This window comes from Bombina bombina, chromosome 10, assembly GCF_027579735.1.
Source record: "Bombina bombina isolate aBomBom1 chromosome 10, aBomBom1.pri, whole genome shotgun sequence".
Taxonomy (NCBI): domain Eukaryota; kingdom Metazoa; phylum Chordata; class Amphibia; order Anura; family Bombinatoridae; genus Bombina; species Bombina bombina.
The window spans coordinates 6,190,769-6,211,793 of NC_069508.1; the positions used below are offsets into that span (position 1 = coordinate 6,190,769).

Below are 21,025 nucleotides of genomic sequence, written 5' to 3' on the forward strand. Positions count from 1 at the left end.
AATAAATGCCCTGCTAATAAATACACTACTAATAAATACCCTGCTAATATATACACTGCTAATAAATACACTACTAATAAATACCCTGCTAATAAATACCCTGCTAATAAATACACTAATAAATACCATGCTAATTAATACCCTGCTAATAAATACCCTGCTAATAAATACCCTGCTAATAAATACACTACTAATAAATACCCTGCTAATAAATACACTGCTAATAAATACACTGCTAATAAAGACACTACTAATAAATACCCTGCTAATAAATACCCTGCTAATAAATACACTACTAATAAATACACTGCTAATAAATACTAATAAATACCCTGCTAATAAATACCCTGCTAATAAATACTAATAAATACCCTGCTAATAAATACCCTGCTAATTAATACACTGCTAATAAATACGTCACAATCTGTCACAAATACTGTGCTAATAAATACACTACTAATAAATACCCTGCTAATAAATACACTACTAATAAATACTAATAAATACCCTGCTAATAAATACCCTGCTAATAAATACTAATAAATACCCTGCTAATAAATACCCTGCTAATAAATACACTACTAATAAATACACTGCTAATAAATACTAATAAATACCCTGCTAATAAATACCCTGCTAATAAATACTAATCAATACCCTGCTAATAAATACCCTGCTAATAAATACACTGCTAATAAATACACTACTAATAAAGACACTACTAATAAATACCCTGCTAATAAATACCCTGCTAATAAACACACTGCTAATAAATACTAATAAATACTAATAAATACCCTGCTAATAAATACCCTGCTAATAAATACTAATAAATACCCTGCTAATAAATACTAATAAATACCCTGCTAATTAATACACTGCTAATAAATACGTCACAAGCTGTCACAAATACTGTGCTGTCAATAACATAGTAAATGTGACGGCATCGTCATCTGTACCAACGTAGCTGGGTGGCATTTTGGAGGAGTGGGGAGGTAGCCTGGGCGGAGTTTGGTAGAAGAGGGCGGTAGCATCGGCGGGGTTTATTAGAAGTGGGAGGTAGCATGGGCGGGGTTTATTAAAATTGGGAGGTAGCATGGGCGGAGTTTGGTTGAAGAGGGAGGTAGCATGGGCGGGGTTTAGTAGAAGTGGGAGGTGGTATGGGCGGAGTTTAGTAGAAGTGGTTGGTAAAGCAAAACAAAGCCCTAGTAACGGCGCGCGGTGCTGATTGGCTGCTGGTTGCTAGGAGCCGGGGCTTTAGCTGAGGGACGCACAGGAGTGGGACAGCGCGGGGGGACACGGGAGATGGAGACACAGGACGTGATCAGTGCAGCCGAGATCATCCGAGGTGTGTTATATACAGTCTGTGTGTGTTATATACAGTCTGTGTGTTATATACAGTCTGTGTGTTATATACAGTGTGTGTGTGTTATATACAGTGTGTGTGTGTTATATACAGTGTGTGTGTTATATACAGTCTGTGTGTGTGTTATATACAGTGTGTGTGTGTTATATACAGTGTGTGTGTGTTATATACAGTCTGTGTGTGTGTTATATACAGTGTGTGTGTGTTATATACAGTCTGTGTGTGTTATATACAGTCTGTGTGTTATATACAGTGTGTGTGTGTTATATACAGTGTGTGTGTTATATACAGTCTGTGTGTTATATACAGTCTGTGTGTGTTATATACAGTCTGTGTGTGTTATATACAGTCTGTGTGTTATATACAGTGTGTGTGTGTTATATACAGTGTGTGTGTGTTATATACAGTCTGTGTGTGTTATATACAGTCTGTGTGTTATATACAGTCTGTGTGTTATATACAGTGTGTGTGTGTTATATACAGTGTGTGTGTTATATACAGTCTGTGTGTTATATACAGTCTGTGTGTGTTATATACAGTCTGTGTGTGTTATATACAGTCTGTGTGTTATATACAGTGTGTGTGTGTTATATACAGTGTGTGTGTGTTATATACAGTCTGTGTGTGTTATATACAGTCTGTGTGTTATATACAGTCTGTGTGTTATATACAGTGTGTGTGTGTTATATACAGTGTGTGTGTGTTATATACAGTGTGTGTGTTATATACAGTCTGTGTGTGTGTTATATACAGTGTGTGTGTGTTATATACAGTCTGTGTGTGTTATATACAGTCTGTGTGTTATATACAGTCTGTGTGTTATATACAGTGTGTGTGTGTTATATACAGTGTGTGTGTTATATACAGTCTGTGTGTTATATACAGTCTGTGTGTGTTATATACAGTCTGTGTGTGTTATATACAGTCTGTGTGTTATATACAGTGTGTGTGTGTTATATACAGTGTGTGTGTGTTATATACAGTGTGTGTGTGTTATATACAGTGTGTGTGTTATATACAGTCTGTGTGTTATATACAGTCTGTGTGTGTTATATACAGTCTGTGTGTGTTATATACAGTCTGTGTGTTATATACAGTGTGTGTGTGTTATATACAGTGTGTGTGTGTTATATACAGTGTGTGTGTGTGTTATATACAGTGTGTGTGTGTGTTATATACAGTGTGTGTGTTATATACAGTGTGTGTGTGTTATATACAGTGTGTGTGTGTTATATACAGTGTGTGTTATATACAGTCTGTGTGTTATATACAGTCTGTGTGTTATATACAGTGTGTGTGTGTTATATACAGTGTGTGTGTGTTATATACAGTGTGTGTGTTATATACAGTCTGTGTGTTATATACAGTCTGTGTGTGTTATATACAGTCTGTGTGTGTTATATACAGTATGTGTGTTATATACAGTGTGTGTGTGTTATATACAGTGTGTGTGTGTTATATACAGTGTGTGTGTGTGTTATATACAGTGTGTGTGTGTTATATACAGTGTGTGTGTTATATACAGTGTGTGTGTGTTATATACAGTGTGTGTGTGTTATATACAGTGTGTGTGTTATATACAGTCTGTGTGTTATATACAGTCTGTGTGTGTTATATACAGTCTGTGTGTGTTATATACAGTCTGTGTGTTATATACAGTGTGTGTGTGTTATATACAGTGTGTGTGTGTTATATACAGTGTGTGTGTGTGTTATATACAGTGTGTGTGTGTTATATACAGTGTGTGTGTTATATACAGTGTGTGTGTGTTATATACAGTGTGTGTGTTATATACAGTCTGTGTGTTATATACAGTCTGTGTGTGTTATATACAGTCTGTGTGTGTTATATACAGTCTGTGTGTTATATACAGTGTGTGTGTGTTATATACAGTGTGTGTGTGTGTTATATACAGTGTGTGTGTGTTATATACAGTGTGTGTGTGTTATATACAGTGTGTGTGTGTTATATACAGTGTGTGTGTTATATACAGAGTGTGTATGTTATATACAGTGTGTGTGTGTTATATACAGTGTGTGTGTGTTATATACAGTGTGTGTGTGTTATATACAGTGTGTGTGTGTTATATACAGTGTGTGTGTGTTATATACAGTGTGTGTGTTATATACAGTGTGTGTGTGTGTTATATACAGTGTGTGTGTTATATACAGTGTGTGTGTGTTATATACAGTGTGTGTGTTATATACAGTGTGTGTGTGTTATATACAGTGTCTGTGTGTGTTATATACAGTGTGTGTGTGTTATATACAGAGTGTGTATGTTATATACAGAGTGTGTATGTTATATACAGTGTGTGTGTGTTATATACAGTGTGTGTGTGTGTTATATACAGTCTGTGTGTTATATACAGTGTGTGTGTGTTATATACAGTGTCTGTGTGTGTTATATACAGTGTGTGTGTTATATACAGTGTCTGTGTGTGTTATATACAGTGTGTGTGTGTTATATACAGTGTCTGTGTGTGTTATATACAGTGTGTGTGTGTTATATACAGTGTGTGTGTTATATACAGTGTGTGTGTTATATACAGTGTGTGTGTGTGTGTTATATACAGTGTGTGTGTGTGTGTTATATACAGTGTGTGTGTGTTATATACAGTCTGTGTGTTATATACAGTCTGTGTGTGTGTTATATACAGTGTGTGTGTATTATATACAGTCTGTGTGTTATATACAGTCTGTGTGTGTGTTATATACAGTGTGTGTGTGTTATATACAGTGTGTGTGTATTATATACAGTCTGTGTGTTATATACAGTCTGTGTGTGTGTTATATACAGTGTGTGTGTGTTATATACAGTCTGTGTGTTATATACAGTCTGTGTGTGTGTTATATACAGTGTGTGTGTATTATATACAGTCTGTGTGTTATATACAGTGTGTGTGTGTTATATACAGTGTGTGTGTATTATATACAGTCTGTGTGTGTGTTATATACAGTCTGTGTGTGTGTTATATACAGTGTGTGTGTATTATATACAGTGTGTGTGTATTATATACAGTCTGTGTGTTATATACAGTCTGTGTGTGTGTTATATACAGTGTGTGTGTATTATATACAGTGTGTGTGTATTATATACAGTCTGTGTGTTATATACAGTGTGTGTGTGTGTTATATACAGTGTGTGTGTTATATACAGTGTGTGTTATATACAGTGTGTGTGTGTTATATACAGTCTGTGTGTTATATACAGTCTGTGTGTTATATACAGTGTGTGTGTGTTATATACAGTGTGTGTGTGTGTTATATACAGTCTGTGTGTGTGTTATATACAGTGTGTGTGTTATATACAGTGTGTGTGTGTTATATACAGTCTGTGTGTGTGTTATATACAGTCTGTGTGTTATATACAGTGTGTGTATGTTATATACAGTGTGTGTGTGTTATATACAGTGTGTGTGTTATATACAGTGTGTGTGTGTTATATACAGAGTGTGTGTGTATGTTATATTTACAGTGTGTGTGTTATATATAGTGTGTGTGTGTTATATACAGTGTGTGTATGTTATATACAGTGTGTGTGTGTTATATACAGTGTGTGTGTTATATACAGTGTGTGTGTGTTATATACTGTGTGTGTGTTATATACAGTGTGTGTGTGTTATAGTGTGTGTGTGTTATATACAGTGTGTGTGTGTTATATACTGTGTGTGTGTTATATACAGTGTGTGTGTGTTATATACTGTGTGTGTGTTATATACAGTGTGTGTGTGTTATATACAGTGTGTGTGTTATATACAGTGTGTGTTATATACAGTGTGTGTGTGTGTTATATACAGTGTGTGTATGTTATATACAGTGTGTGTGTGTTATATACAGTGTGTGTGTTATATACAGTGTGTGTGTGTTATATACAGTGTGTGTGTGTTATATACAGTGTGTGTGTTATATACAGTGTGTGTGTTATATACAGTGTGTGTGTGTTATATACAGTGTGTGTGTTATATACAGTGTGTGTGTGTGTGTGTTATATACAGTGTGTGTGTGTTATATACAGTGTGTGTGTGTTATATACAGTGTGTGTGTTATATACAATGTGTGTGTTATATACTGTGTGTGTTATATACTGTGTGTGTGTGTTATATACAGTGTGTTATATACAGTGTGTGTGTGTGTTATATACAGTGTGTGTGTGTTATATACAGTGTGTGTGTTATATACAGTGTGTGTGTGTGTTATATACAGTGTGTGTGTGTGTTATATACAGTGTGTGTGTGTGTTATATACAGTGTGTGTGTGTTATATACAGTGTGTGTGTTATATACAGTGTGTATGTTATATACAGTGTGTGTGTGTTATATACAGTGTGTGTGTGTTTTATACAGTGTGTGTGTGTTATATACTGTGTGTGTGTTATATACAGTGTGTGTGTGTTATATACTGTGTGTGTTATATACAGTGTGTGTGTGTTATATACTGTGTGTGTGTTATATACAGTGTGTGTGTGTTATATACAGTGTGTGTGTTATATACAGTGTGTGTGTGTTATATACTGTGTGTGTGTTATATACTGTGTGTGTGTTATATACAGTGTGTGTGTTATATACTGTGTGTGTGTGTGTGTTATAGTGTGTGTGTGTTATATACTGTGTGTGTGTTATATACAGTGTGTGTGTGTTATATACTGTGTGTGTGTTATATACAGTGTGTGTGTGTTATATACTGTGTGTGTGTTATATACAGTGTGTGTGTTATATACAGTGTGTGTGTGTTATATACAGTGTGTGTGTGTTATATACAGTGTGTGTTATATACAGTGTGTGTATGTTATATACAGTGTGTGTGTGTTATATACAGTGTGTGTGTGTTATATACAGTGTGTGTGTGTTATATACAGTGTGTGTGTTATATACAGTGTGTTATATACAGTGTGTGTGTTATATACAGTGTGTGTGTTATATACAGTGTGTGTGTGTTATATACAGTGTGTGTGTTATATACAGTGTGTGTGTGTGTGTGTTATATACAGTGTGTGTGTGTTATATACAGTGTGTGTGTTATATACAATGTGTGTGTTATATACTGTGTGTGTTATATACAGTGTGTGTGTGTGTTATATACAGTGTGTGTGTGTTATATACAGTGTGTGTGTTATATACAGTGTGTGTGTGTGTTATATACAGTGTGTGTGTGTGTTATATACAGTCTGTGTGTGTGTTATATACAGTGTGTGTGTGTTATATACAGTGTGTGTGTGTTATATACAGTCTGTGTGTGTGTTATATACAGTCTGTGTGTTATATACAGTGTGTGTATGTTATATACAGTGTGTGTGTGTTATATACAGTGTGTGTGTTATATACAGTGTGTGTGTGTTATATACAGAGTGTGTGTGTATGTTATATTTACAGTGTGTGTGTTATATATAGTGTGTGTGTGTTATATACAGTGTGTGTATGTTATATACAGTGTGTGTGTGTTATATACAGTGTGTGTGTTATATACAGTGTGTGTGTGTTATATACAGTGTGTGTGTGTTATATACAGTCTGTGTGTGTGTTATATACAGTGTGTGTGTATGTTATATTTACAGTGTGTGTGTTATATACAGTGTGTGTGTGTGTTATATACAGTGTGTGTGTTATATACAGTGTGTGTGTGTTATATACAGTGTGTGTTATATACAGTGTGTGTGTGTGTGTTATATACAGTGTGTGTGTGTGTTATATACAGTGTGTGTGTTATATACAGTGTGTTATATACAGTGTGTTATATACAGTGTGTGTGTTATATACAGTGTGTGTGTTATATACAGTGTGTGTGTTATATACAGTCTGTGTGTTATATACAGTGTGTGTGTGTTATATACTGTGTGTGTGTTATATACAGTGTGTGTGTGTTATATACTGTGTGTGTTATATACAGTGTGTGTGTGTTATATACTGTGTGTGTGTTATATACAGTGTGTGTGTGTTATATACAGTGTGTGTGTTATATACAGTGTGTGTGTGTTATATACTGTGTGTGTGTTATATACTGTGTGTGTGTTATATACAGTGTGTGTGTTATATACTGTGTGTGTGTTATATACAGTGTGTGTGTGTTATAGTGTGTGTGTGTTATATACAGTGTGTGTGTTATATACTGTGTGTGTGTTATATACAGTGTGTGTGTGTTATATACTGTGTGTGTGTTATATACAGTGTGTGTGTGTTATATACAGTGTGTGTGTGTTATATACAGTGTGTGTTATATACAGTGTGTGTGTGTGTTATATACAGTGTGTGTATGTTATATACAGTGTGTGTGTGTTATATACAGTGTGTGTGTGTTATATACAGTGTGTGTGTGTGTGTTATATACAGTGTGTGTGTGTTATATACAGTGTGTGTGTTATATACAGTGTGTGTGTTATATACAGTGTGTGTGTGTTATATACAGTGTGTGTGTTATATACAGTGTGTGTGTGTGTGTGTTATATACAGTGTGTGTGTGTTATATACAGTGTGTGTGTGTTATATACAGTGTGTGTGTTATATACAATGTGTGTGTTATATACTGTGTGTGTTATATACTGTGTGTGTGTGTTATATACAGTGTGTTATATACAGTGTGTGTGTGTGTTATATACAGTGTGTGTGTGTTATATACAGTGTGTGTGTTATATACAGTGTGTGTGTGTGTTATATACAGTGTGTGTGTGTGTTATATACAGTGTGTGTGTGTGTTATATACAGTGTGTGTGTGTTATATACAGTGTGTGTGTTATATACAGTGTGTATGTTATATACAGTGTGTGTGTGTGTTATATACAGTGTGTGTGTGTTTTATACAGTGTGTGTGTGTTATATACTGTGTGTGTGTTATATACAGTGTGTGTGTGTTATATACTGTGTGTGTTATATACAGTGTGTGTGTGTTATATACTGTGTGTGTGTTATATACAGTGTGTGTGTGTTATATACAGTGTGTGTGTTATATACAGTGTGTGTGTTATATACAGTGTGTGTGTGTTATATACTGTGTGTGTGTTATATACTGTGTGTGTGTTATATACAGTGTATGTGTTATATACTGTGTGTGTGTGTGTGTTATAGTGTGTGTGTGTTATATACTGTGTGTGTGTTATATACAGTGTGTGTGTGTTATATACTGTGTGTGTGTTATATACTGTGTGTGTGTTATATACAGTGTGTGTGTTATATACAGTGTGTGTGTGTTATATACAGTGTGTGTGTGTTATATACAGTGTGTGTTATATACAGTGTGTGTATGTTATATACAGTGTGTGTGTGTTATATACAGTGTGTGTGTGTTATATACAGTGTGTGTGTGTTATATACAGTGTGTGTGTGTTATATACAGTGTGTGTGTTATATACAGTGTGTTATATACAGTGTGTGTGTTATATACAGTGTGTGTGTTATATACAGTGTGTGTGTTATATACAGTGTGTGTGTGTTATATACAGTGTGTGTGTTATATACAGTGTGTGTGTGTGTGTGTTATATACAGTGTGTGTGTGTTATATACAGTGTGTGTGTTATATACAATGTGTGTGTTATATACTGTGTGTGTTATATACTGTGTGTGTGTGTTATATACAGTGTGTTATATACAGTGTGTGTGTGTGTTATATACAGTGTGTGTGTGTGTTATATACAGTGTGTGTGTTATATACAGTGTGTGTGTGTGTTATATACAGTGTGTGTGTGTGTTATATACAGTGTGTGTGTGTTATATACAGTGTGTGTGTGTTATATACAGTGTGTGTGTTATATACAGTGTGTGTTATATACAGTGTGTGTATGTTATATACAGTGTGTGTATGTTATATACAGTGTGTGTGTTATATACAGTGTGTGTGTTATATACAGTGTGTGTGTTATATACAGTGTGTGTGTTATATACAGTGTGTGTGTTATATACAGTGTGTGTGTGTTATATACAGTGTGTGTGTTATATACAGTGTGTGTGTGTGTGTGTTATATACAGTGTGTGTGTGTTATATACAGTGTGTGTGTTATATACAATGTGTGTGTTATATACTGTGTGTGTTATATACTGTGTGTGTGTGTTATATACAGTGTGTTATATACAGTGTGTGTGTGTGTTATATACAGTGTGTGTGTGTTATATACAGTGTGTGTGTTATATACAGTGTGTGTGTGTGTTATATACAGTGTGTGTGTGTGTTATATACAGTGTGTGTGTGTGTTATATACAGTGTGTGTGTGTTATATACAGTGTGTGTGTGTTATATACAGTGTGTGTGTTATATACAGTGTGTATGTTATATACAGTGTGTGTGTGTTATATACAGTGTGTGTGTGTTTTATACAGTGTGTGTGTGTTATATACAGTGTGTGTGTGTGTTATATACAGTGTGTGTGTGTTATATACAGTGTGTGTGTTATATACAGTGTGTGTGTGTTATATACAGTGTGTGTTATATACAGTGTGTGTTATATACAGTGTGTGTGTTATATACAGTGTGTGTGTTATATACAGTGTGTGTTATATACAGTGTGTGTTATATACAATGTGTTTGTGTGTTATATACTGTGTGTGTGTTATATACAGTGTGTGTGTGTGTTATATACAGTGTGTGTGTGTGTTATATACAGTGTGTGTGTTATATACAGTGTGTGTGTGTTATACACAGTGTGTGTGTGTTATATACAGTGTGTTATATACAGTGTGTCTTATATACAGTGTGTGTGTTATATACAGTGTGTGTTATATACAGTGTGTGTGTTATATACAGTGTGTGTGTTATATACAATGTGTGTGTTATATACAGTGTGTGTTATATACAGTGTGTGTTATATACAGTGTGTGTGTGTGTTATATACTGTGTGTCATATACAGTGTGTGTGTTATATACAGTGTGTGTTATATACAGTGTGTGTGTGTTATATACAGTGTGTGTGTTATATACAGTGTGTGTTATATACAGTGTGTGTTATATACAGTGTGTGTGTTATATACAGTGTGTGTTATATACAGTGTGTGTTATATACAGTGTGTGTGTTATATACAGTGTGTGTGTTATATACAGTGTGTGTGTGTGTTATATACTGTGTGTCATATACAGTGTGTGTGTTATATACAGTGTGTGTTATATACAGTGTGTGTGTGTTATATACAGTGTGTGTGTTATATACAATGTGTGTGTTATATACAGTGTGTGTTATATACAGTGTGTGTTTGTGTTATATACTGTGTGTGTTATATACAGTGTGTGTGTTATATACTGTGTGTGTTATATACAGAGTGTGTGTTATATACAGTGTGTGTTATATACTGTGTGTGTGTTATATACTGTGTGTGTGTTATATACAGTGTGTGTGTGTGTTATATACAGTGTGTGTGTGTTATATACAGTGTGTGTGTGTTATATACAGAGTGTGTATGTTATATACAGTGTGTGTTATATACAGTTTGTGTTATATACAGTTTGTGTTATATACAGTGTGTGTTTGTTATATACAGTGTGTGTTATATACAGTGTGTGTTATATACAGTGTGTATGTGTTATATACAGTGTGTGTGTTATATACAGTGTGTGTTATATACAGTGTGTGTGTGTGTTATATACAGTGTGTGTGTGTTATATACAGTGTGTGTGTTATATACAGTGTGTTATATACAGTGTGTTATATACAGTGTGTTATATACAGTGTGTGTGTTATATACAGTGTGTGTGTTATATACAGTGTGTGTGTTATATACAGTGTGTGTGTGTGTGTGTGTTATATACAGTGTGTGTGTGTTATATACAGTGTGTGTGTGTTATATACCGTGTGTGTGTGTTATATACCGTGTGTGTGTGTTATATACAGTGTGTGTGTGTTATATACCGTGTGTGATATATACAGTGTGTGTGTGTGTTATATACAGTGTGTGTGTGTTATATACCGTGTGTGTGTGTGTTATATACCGTGTGTGATATATACAGTGTGTGTGTTATATACAGTCTGTGTGTGTGTTATATACCGTGTGTGTGTTATATACAGTGTGTGTGTGTTATATACAGTGTGTGTGTGTGTGTTATATACAGTGTGTGTGTGTTATATACAGTGTGTGTGTTATATACAGTGTGTGTGTGTTATATACCGTGTGTGTTATATACAGTGTGTGTGTGTTATATACAGTGTGTGTGTTATATACCGTGTGTGTTATATACAGTGTGTGTGTGTTATATACAGTCTGTGTGTGTGTTATATACCGTGTGTGTTATATACAGTCTGTGTGTGTGTTATATACAGTGTGTGTGTGTTATATACCGTGTGTGTTATATACTGTGTGTGTGTTATATACAGTGTGTGTGTGTGTGTTATATACAGTGTGTGTTATATACAGTGTGTGTTATATACAGTGTGTGTGTGTTATATACCGTGTGTGTGTGTGTGTTATATACAGTCTGTGTGTGTGTTATATACAGTGTGTGTGTGTTATATACAGTCTGTGTGTGTGTTATATACTGTGTGTGTGTTATATACAGTCTGTGTGTGTGTTATATACTGTGTGTATGTTATATACAGTCTGTGTGTGTGTTATATACAGTGTGTGTGTGTTATATACAGTCTGTGTGTGTTATATACTGTGTGTGTATGTTATATACTGTGTGTGTTATATACTGTGTGTGTTATATACAGTCTGTGTGTGTGTTATATACAGTCTGTGTGTGTGTTATATACTGTGTGTGTGTTATATACTGTGTGTGTGTTATATACTGTGTGTATGTTATATACAGTGTGTGTGTTATATACAGTCTGTGTGTGTGTTATATACAGTCTGTGTGTGTGTTATATACAGTCTGTGTGTGTGTTATATACTGTGTGTATGTTATATACTGTGTGTATGTTATATACAGTGTGTGTGTGTTATATACAGTGTGTGTGTGTGTTATATACAGTGTGTGTGTGTGTTATATACAGTGTGTGTGTGTGTTATATACAGTGTGTGTGTGTGTGTTATATACAGTGTGTGTGTGTTATATACAGTGTGTGTGTGTTATATACAGTCTGTGTGTGTGTTATATACAGTCTGTGTGTGTGTTATATACTGTGTGTGTGTTATATACAGTGTGTGTGTGTTATATACAGTGTGTGTGTGTTATATACAGTCTGTGTGTGTGTTATATACAGTCTGTGTGTGTGTTATATACAGTGTGTGTGTGTTATATACAGTCTGTGTGTGTGTTATATACAGTCTGTGTGTGTTATATACAGTGTGTGTGTGTTATATACAGTGTGTGTGTTATATACAGTCTGTGTGTGTGTTATATACAGTGTGTGTGTGTTATATACAGTCTGTGTGTTATATACAGAGTGTGTATGTTATATACAGTGTGTGTGTGTTATATACAGTGTGTGTGTGTTATATACAGTGTGTGTGTGTTATATACAGTGTGTGTGTGTTATATACAGTGTGTGTGTTATATACAGTGTGTGTGTGTGTTATATACAGTGTGTGTGTTATATACAGTGTGTGTGTGTTATATACAGTGTGTGTGTTATATACAGTGTGTGTGTGTTATATACAGTGTCTGTGTGTGTTATATACAGTGTGTGTGTGTTATATACAGAGTGTGTATGTTATATACAGAGTGTGTATGTTATATACAGTGTGTGTGTGTTATATACAGTGTGTGTGTGTGTTATATACAGTCTGTGTGTTATATACAGTGTGTGTGTGTTATATACAGTGTCTGTGTGTGTTATATACAGTGTGTGTGTTATATACAGTGTCTGTGTGTGTTATATACAGTGTGTGTGTGTTATATACAGTGTCTGTGTGTGTTATATACAGTGTGTGTGTGTTATATACAGTGTGTGTGTTATATACAGTGTGTGTGTTATATACAGTGTGTGTGTGTGTGTTATATACAGTGTGTGTGTGTGTGTTATATACAGTGTGTGTGTGTTATATACAGTCTGTGTGTTATATACAGTCTGTGTGTGTGTTATATACAGTGTGTGTGTATTATATACAGTCTGTGTGTTATATACAGTCTGTGTGTGTGTTATATACAGTGTGTGTGTGTTATATACAGTGTGTGTGTATTATATACAGTCTGTGTGTTATATACAGTCTGTGTGTGTGTTATATACAGTGTGTGTGTGTTATATACAGTCTGTGTGTTATATACAGTCTGTGTGTGTGTTATATACAGTGTGTGTGTATTATATACAGTCTGTGTGTTATATACAGTGTGTGTGTGTTATATACAGTGTGTGTGTATTATATACAGTCTGTGTGTGTGTTATATACAGTCTGTGTGTGTGTTATATACAGTGTGTGTGTATTATATACAGTGTGTGTGTATTATATACAGTCTGTGTGTTATATACAGTCTGTGTGTGTGTTATATACAGTGTGTGTGTATTATATACAGTGTGTGTGTATTATATACAGTCTGTGTGTTATATACAGTGTGTGTGTGTGTTATATACAGTGTGTGTGTTATATACAGTGTGTGTTATATACAGTGTGTGTGTGTTATATACAGTCTGTGTGTTATATACAGTCTGTGTGTTATATACAGTGTGTGTGTGTTATATACAGTGTGTGTGTGTGTTATATACAGTCTGTGTGTGTGTTATATACAGTGTGTGTGTTATATACAGTGTGTGTGTGTTATATACAGTCTGTGTGTGTGTTATATACAGTCTGTGTGTTATATACAGTGTGTGTATGTTATATACAGTGTGTGTGTGTTATATACAGTGTGTGTGTTATATACAGTGTGTGTGTGTTATATACAGAGTGTGTGTGTATGTTATATTTACAGTGTGTGTGTTATATATAGTGTGTGTGTGTTATATACAGTGTGTGTATGTTATATACAGTGTGTGTGTGTTATATACAGTGTGTGTGTTATATACAGTGTGTGTGTGTTATATACAGTCTGTGTGTGTGTTATATACAGTGTGTGTGTATGTTATATTTACAGTGTGTGTGTTATATACAGTGTGTGTGTTATATACAGTGTGTGTGTGTTATATACAGTGTGTGTTATATACAGTGTGTGTGTGTGTGTTATATACAGTGTGTGTGTGTGTTATATACAGTGTGTGTGTTATATACAGTGTGTTATATACAGTGTGTTATATACAGTGTGTGTGTTATATACAGTGTGTGTGTTATATACAGTGTGTGTGTTATATACAGTCTGTGTGTTATATACAGTGTGTGTGTGTTATATACTGTGTGTGTGTTATATACAGTGTGTGTGTGTTATATACTGTGTGTGTTATATACAGTGTGTGTGTGTTATATACTGTGTGTGTGTTATATACAGTGTGTGTGTGTTATATACAGTGTGTGTGTTATATACAGTGTGTGTGTGTTATATACTGTGTGTGTGTTATATACTGTGTGTGTGTTATATACAGTGTGTGTGTTATATACTGTGTGTGTGTTATATACTGTGTGTGTGTTATATACAGTGTGTGTGTGTTATAGTGTGTGTGTGTTATATACTGTGTGTGTGTGTTATATACAGTGTGTGTGTGTTATATACTGTGTGTGTGTTATATACAGTGTGTGTGTGTTATATACAGTGTGTGTGTTATATACAGTGTGTGTTATATACAGTGTGTGTGTGTGTTATATACAGTGTGTGTATGTTATATACAGTGTGTGTGTGTTATATACAGTGTGTGTGTTATATACAGTGTGTGTGTGTTATATACAGTGTGTGTGTGTGTGTTATATACAGTGTGTGTGTTATATACAGTGTGTGTGTTATATACAGTGTGTGTGTGTTATATACAGTGTGTGTGTTATATACAGTGTGTGTGTGTGTGTGTTATATACAGTGTGTGTGTGTTATATACAGTGTGTGTGTGTTATATACAGTGTGTGTGTTATATACAATGTGTGTGTTATATACTGTGTGTGTTATATACTGTGTGTGTGTGTTATATACAGTGTGTTATATACAGTGTGTGTGTGTGTTATATACAGTGTGTGTGTGTTATATACAGTGTGTGTGTTATATACAGTGTGTGTGTGTGTTATATACAGTGTGTGTGTGTGTTATATACAGTGTGTGTGTGTGTTATATACAGTGTGTGTGTGTTATATACAGTGTGTGTGTTATATACAGTGTGTATGTTATATACAGTGTGTGTGTGTTATATACAGTGTGTGTGTGTTTTATACAGTGTGTGTGTGTTATATACTGTGTGTGTGTTATATACAGTGTGTGTGTGTTATATACTGTGTGTGTTATATACAGTGTGTGTGTGTTATATACTGTGTGTGTGTTATATACAGTGTGTGTGTGTTATATACAGTGTGTGTGTTATATACAGTGTGTGTGTGTTATATACTGTGTGTGTGTTATATACTGTGTGTGTGTTATATACAGTGTGTGTGTTATATACTGTGTGTGTGTGTGTGTTATAGTGTGTGTGTGTTATATACTGTGTGTGTGTTATATACAGTGTGTGTGTGTTATATACTGTGTGTGTGTTATATACAGTGTGTGTGTGTTATATACTGTGTGTGTGTTATATACAGTGTGTGTGTTATATACAGTGTGTGTGTGTTATATACAGTGTGTGTGTGTTATATACAGTGTGTGTTATATACAGTGTGTGTATGTTATATACAGTGTGTGTGTGTTATATACAGTGTGTGTGTGTTATATACAGTGTGTGTGTGTTATATACAGTGTGTGTGTTATATACAGTGTGTTATATACAGTGTGTGTGTTATATACAGTGTGTGTGTTATATACAGTGTGTGTGTTATATACAGTGTGTGTGTGTTATATACAGTGTGTGTGTTATATACAGTGTGTGTGTGTGTGTGTTATATACAGTGTGTGTGTGTTATATACAGTGTGTGTGTTATATACAATGTGTGTGTTATATACTGTGTGTGTTATATACAGTGTGTGTGTGTGTTATATACAGTGTGTGTGTGTTATATACAGTGTGTGTGTTATATACAGTGTGTGTGTGTGTTATATACAGTGTGTGTGTGTGTTATATACAGTCTGTGTGTGTGTTATATACAGTGTGTGTGTGTTATATACAGTGTGTGTGTGTTATATACAGTCTGTGTGTGTGTTATATACAGTCTGTGTGTTATATACAGTGTGTGTATGTTATATACAGTGTGTGTGTGTTATATACAGTGTGTGTGTTATATACAGTGTGTGTGTGTTATATACAGAGTGTGTGTGTATGTTATATTTACAGTGTGTGTGTTATATATAGTGTGTGTGTGTTATATACAGTGTGTGTATGTTATATACAGTGTGTGTGTGTTATATACAGTGTGTGTGTTATATACAGTGTGTGTGTGTTATATACAGTCTGTGTGTGTGTTATATACAGTGTGTGTGTATGTTATATTTACAGTGTGTGTGTTATATACAGTGTGTGTGTGTGTTATATACAGTGTGTGTGTTATATACAGTGTGTGTGTGTTATATACAGTGTGTGTTATATACAGTGTGTGTGTGTGTGTTATATACAGTGTGTGTGTGTGTTATATACAGTGTGTGTGTTATATACAGTGTGTTATATACAGTGTGTTATATACAGTGTGTGTGTTATATACAGTGTGTGTGTTATATACAGTGTGTGTGTTATATACAGTCTGTGTGTTATATACAGTGTGTGTGTGTTATATACTGTGTGTGTGTTATATACAGTGTGTGTGTGTTATATACTGTGTGTGTTATATACAGTGTGTGTGTGTTATATACTGTGTGTGTGTTATATACAGTGTGTGTGTGTTATATACAGTGTGTGTGTTATATACAGTGTGTGTGTGTTATATACTGTGTGTGTGTTATATACTGTGTGTGTGTTATATACAGTGTGTGTGTTATATACTGTGTGTGTGTTATATACAGTGTGTGTGTGTTATAGTGTGTGTGTGTTATATACTGTGTGTGTGTTATATACAGTGTGTGTGTGTTATATACTGTGTGTGTGTTATATACAGTGTGTGTGTGTTATATACAGTGTGTGTGTGTTATATACAGTGTGTGTTATATACAGTGTGTGTGTGTGTTATATACAGTGTGTGTATGTTATATACAGTGTGTGTGTGTTATATACAGTGTGTGTGTGTTATATACAGTGTGTGTGTGTTATATACAGTGTGTGTGTGTGTTATATACAGTGTGTGTGTGTTATATACAGTGTGTGTGTTATATACAGTGTGTGTGTTATATACAGTGTGTGTGTGTTATATACAGTGTGTGTGTTATATACAGTGTGTGTGTGTGTGTGTTATATACAGTGTGTGTGTGTTATATACAGTGTGTGTGTGTTATATACAGTGTGTGTGTTATATACAATGTGTGTGTTATATACTGTGTGTGTTATATACTGTGTGTGTGTGTTATATACAGTGTGTTATATACAGTGTGTGTGTGTGTTATATACAGTGTGTGTGTGTTATATACAGTGTGTGTGTTATATACAGTGTGTGTGTGTGTTATATACAGTGTGTGTGTGTGTTATATACAGTGTGTGTGTGTGTTATATACAGTGTGTGTGTGTTATATACAGTGTGTGTGTTATATACAGTGTGTATGTTATATACAGTGTGTGTGTGTGTTATATACAGTGTGTGTGTGTTTTATACAGTGTGTGTGTGTTATATACTGTGTGTGTGTTATATACAGTGTGTGTGTGTTATATACTGTGTGTGTTATATACAGTGTGTGTGTGTTATATACTGTGTGTGTGTTATATACAGTGTGTGTGTGTTATATACAGTGTGTGTGTTATATACAGTGTGTGTGTTATATACAGTGTGTGTGTGTTATATACTGTGTGTGTGTTATATACTGTGTGTGTGTTATATACAGTGTGTGTGTTATATACTGTGTGTGTGTGTGTGTTATAGTGTGTGTGTGTTATATACTGTGTGTGTGTTATATACAGTGTGTGTGTGTTATATACTGTGTGTGTGTTATATACTGTGTGTGTGTTATATACAGTGTGTGTGTTATATACAGTGTGTGTGTGTTATATACAGTGTGTGTGTGTTATATACAGTGTGTGTTATATACAGTGTGTGTATGTTATATACAGTGTGTGTGTGTTATATACAGTGTGTGTGTGTTATATACAGTGTGTGTGTGTTATATACAGTGTGTGTGTGTTATATACAGTGTGTGTGTTATATACAGTGTGTTATATACAGTGTGTGTGTTATATACAGTGTGTGTGTTATATACAGTGTGTGTGTTATATACAGTGTGTGTGTGTTATATACAGTGTGTGTGTTATATACAGTGTGTGTGTGTGTGTGTTATATACAGTGTGTGTGTGTTATATACAGTGTGTGTGTTATATACAATGTGTGTGTTATATACTGTGTGTGTTATATACTGTGTGTGTGTGTTATATACAGTGTGTTATATACAGTGTGTGTGTGTGTTATATACAGTGTGTGTGTGTTATATACAGTGTGTGTGTTATATACAGTGTGTGTGTGTGTTATATACAGTGTGTGTGTGTGTTATATACAGTGTGTGTGTGTTATATACAGTGTGTGTGTGTTATATACAGTGTGTGTGTTATATACAGTGTGTGTATGTTATATACAGTGTGTGTATGTTATATACAGTGTGTGTGTTATATACAGTGTGTGTGTTATATACAGTGTGTGTGTTATATACAGTGTGTGTGTTATATACAGTGTGTGTGTTATATACAGTGTGTGTGTGTTATATACAGTGTGTGTGTTATATACAGTGTGTGTGTGTGTGTGTTATATACAGTGTGTGTGTGTTATATACAGTGTGTGTGTTATATACAATGTGTGTGTTATATACTGTGTGTGTTATATACTGTGTGTGTGTGTTATATACAGTGTGTTATATACAGTGTGTGTGTGTGTTATATACAGTGTGTGTGTGTTATATACAGTGTGTGTGTTATATACAGTGTGTGTGTGTGTTATATACAGTGTGTGTGTGTGTTATATACAGTGTGTGTGTGTGTTATATACAGTGTGTGTGTGTTATATACAGTGTGTGTGTGTTATATACAGTGTGTGTGTTATATACAGTGTGTGTGTTATATACAGTGTGTGTGTGTTATATACAGTGTGTGTGTGTTTTATACAGTGTGTGTGTGTTATATACAGTGTGTGTGTGTGTTATATACAGTGTGTGTGTGTTATATACAGTGTGTGTGTTATATACAGTGTGTGTGTGTTATATACAGTGTGTCTTATATACAGTGTGTGTCTTATATACAGTGTGTGTTATATACAGTGTGTGTTATATACAGTGTGTGTGTTATATACAGTGTGTGTGTTATATACAGTGTGTGTTATATACAGTGTGTGTTATATACAATGTGTGTGTGTGTTATATACTGTGTGTGTGTTATATACAGTGTGTGTGTGTGTTATATACAGTGTGTGTGTGTGTTATATACAGTGTGTGTGTTATATACAGTGTGTGTGTGTTATACACAGTGTGTGTGTGTTATATACAGTGTGTTATATACAGTGTGTCTTATATACAGTGTGTGTGTTATATACAGTGTGTGTTATATACAGTGTGTGTGTTATATACAGTGTGTGTGTTATATACAATGTGTGTGTTATATACAGTGTGTGTTATATACAGTGTGTGTTATATACAGTGTGTGTGTGTGTTATATACTGTGTGTCATATACAGTGTGTGTGTTATATACAGTGTGTGTTATATACAGTGTGTGTGTGTTATATACAGTGTGTGTGTTATATACAGTGTGTGTTATATACAGTGTGTGTTATATACAGTGTGTGTGTTATATACAGTGTGTGTTATATACAGTGTGTGTTATATACAGTGTGTGTGTTATATACAGTGTGTGTTATATACAGTGTGTGTGTGTGTTATATACTGTGTGTCATATACAGTGTGTGTGTTATATACAGTGTGTGTTATATACAGTGTGTGTGTGTTATATACAGTGTGTGTGTTATATACAATGTGTGTGTTATATACAGTGTGTGTTATATACAGTGTGTGTTTGTGTTATATACTGTGTGTGTTATATACAGTGTGTGTGTTATATACTGTGTGTGTTATATACAGAGTGTGTGTTATATACAGTGTGTGTTATATACTGTGTGTGTGTTATATACTGTGTGTGTGTTATATACAGTGTGTGTGTGTGTTATATACAGTGTGTGTGTGTTATATACAGTGTGTGTGTGTTATATACAGAGTGTGTATGTTATATACAGTGTGTGTTATATACAGTTTGTGTTATATACAGTTTGTGTTATATACAGAGTGTGTATGTTATATACAGTGTGTGTTATATACAGTGTGTGTTATATACAGTGTGTATGTGTTATATACAGTGTGTGTGTTATATACAGTGTGTGTTATATACAGTGTGTGTGTGTGTTATATACAGTGTGTGTGTGTTATATACAGTGTGTGTGTTATATACAGTGTGTTATATACAGTGTGTTATATACAGTGTGTGTGTTATATACAGTGTGTGTGTTATATACAGTGTGTGTGTTATATACAGTGTGTGTGTGTGTGTGTGTTATATACAGTGTGTGTGTGTTATATACAGTGTGTGTGTGTTATATACCGTGTGTGTGTGTTATATACCGTGTGTGTGTGTTATATACAGTGTGTGTGTGTTATATACCGTGTGTGATATATACAGTGTGTGTGTGTGTTATATACAGTGTGTG

At 34.2% G+C, this 21,025-nt stretch overlaps 1 protein-coding gene across 1 annotated transcript in view; it reads left to right on the forward strand.

Moving 5' to 3' along the window:
• The first annotated feature begins 1,266 nt into the window (after positions 1–1,266).
• CDC14A (cell division cycle 14A) overlaps positions 1,267–21,025 on the forward strand; it is a 202,902-nt gene continuing 183,143 nt past the window's right edge. The window contains 1 exon segment of the mRNA XM_053693735.1: positions 1,267–1,348. Within this exon segment, the coding sequence (XP_053549710.1) occupies positions 1,306–1,348 (43 nt within the window). The 5' untranslated portion in view covers positions 1,267–1,305.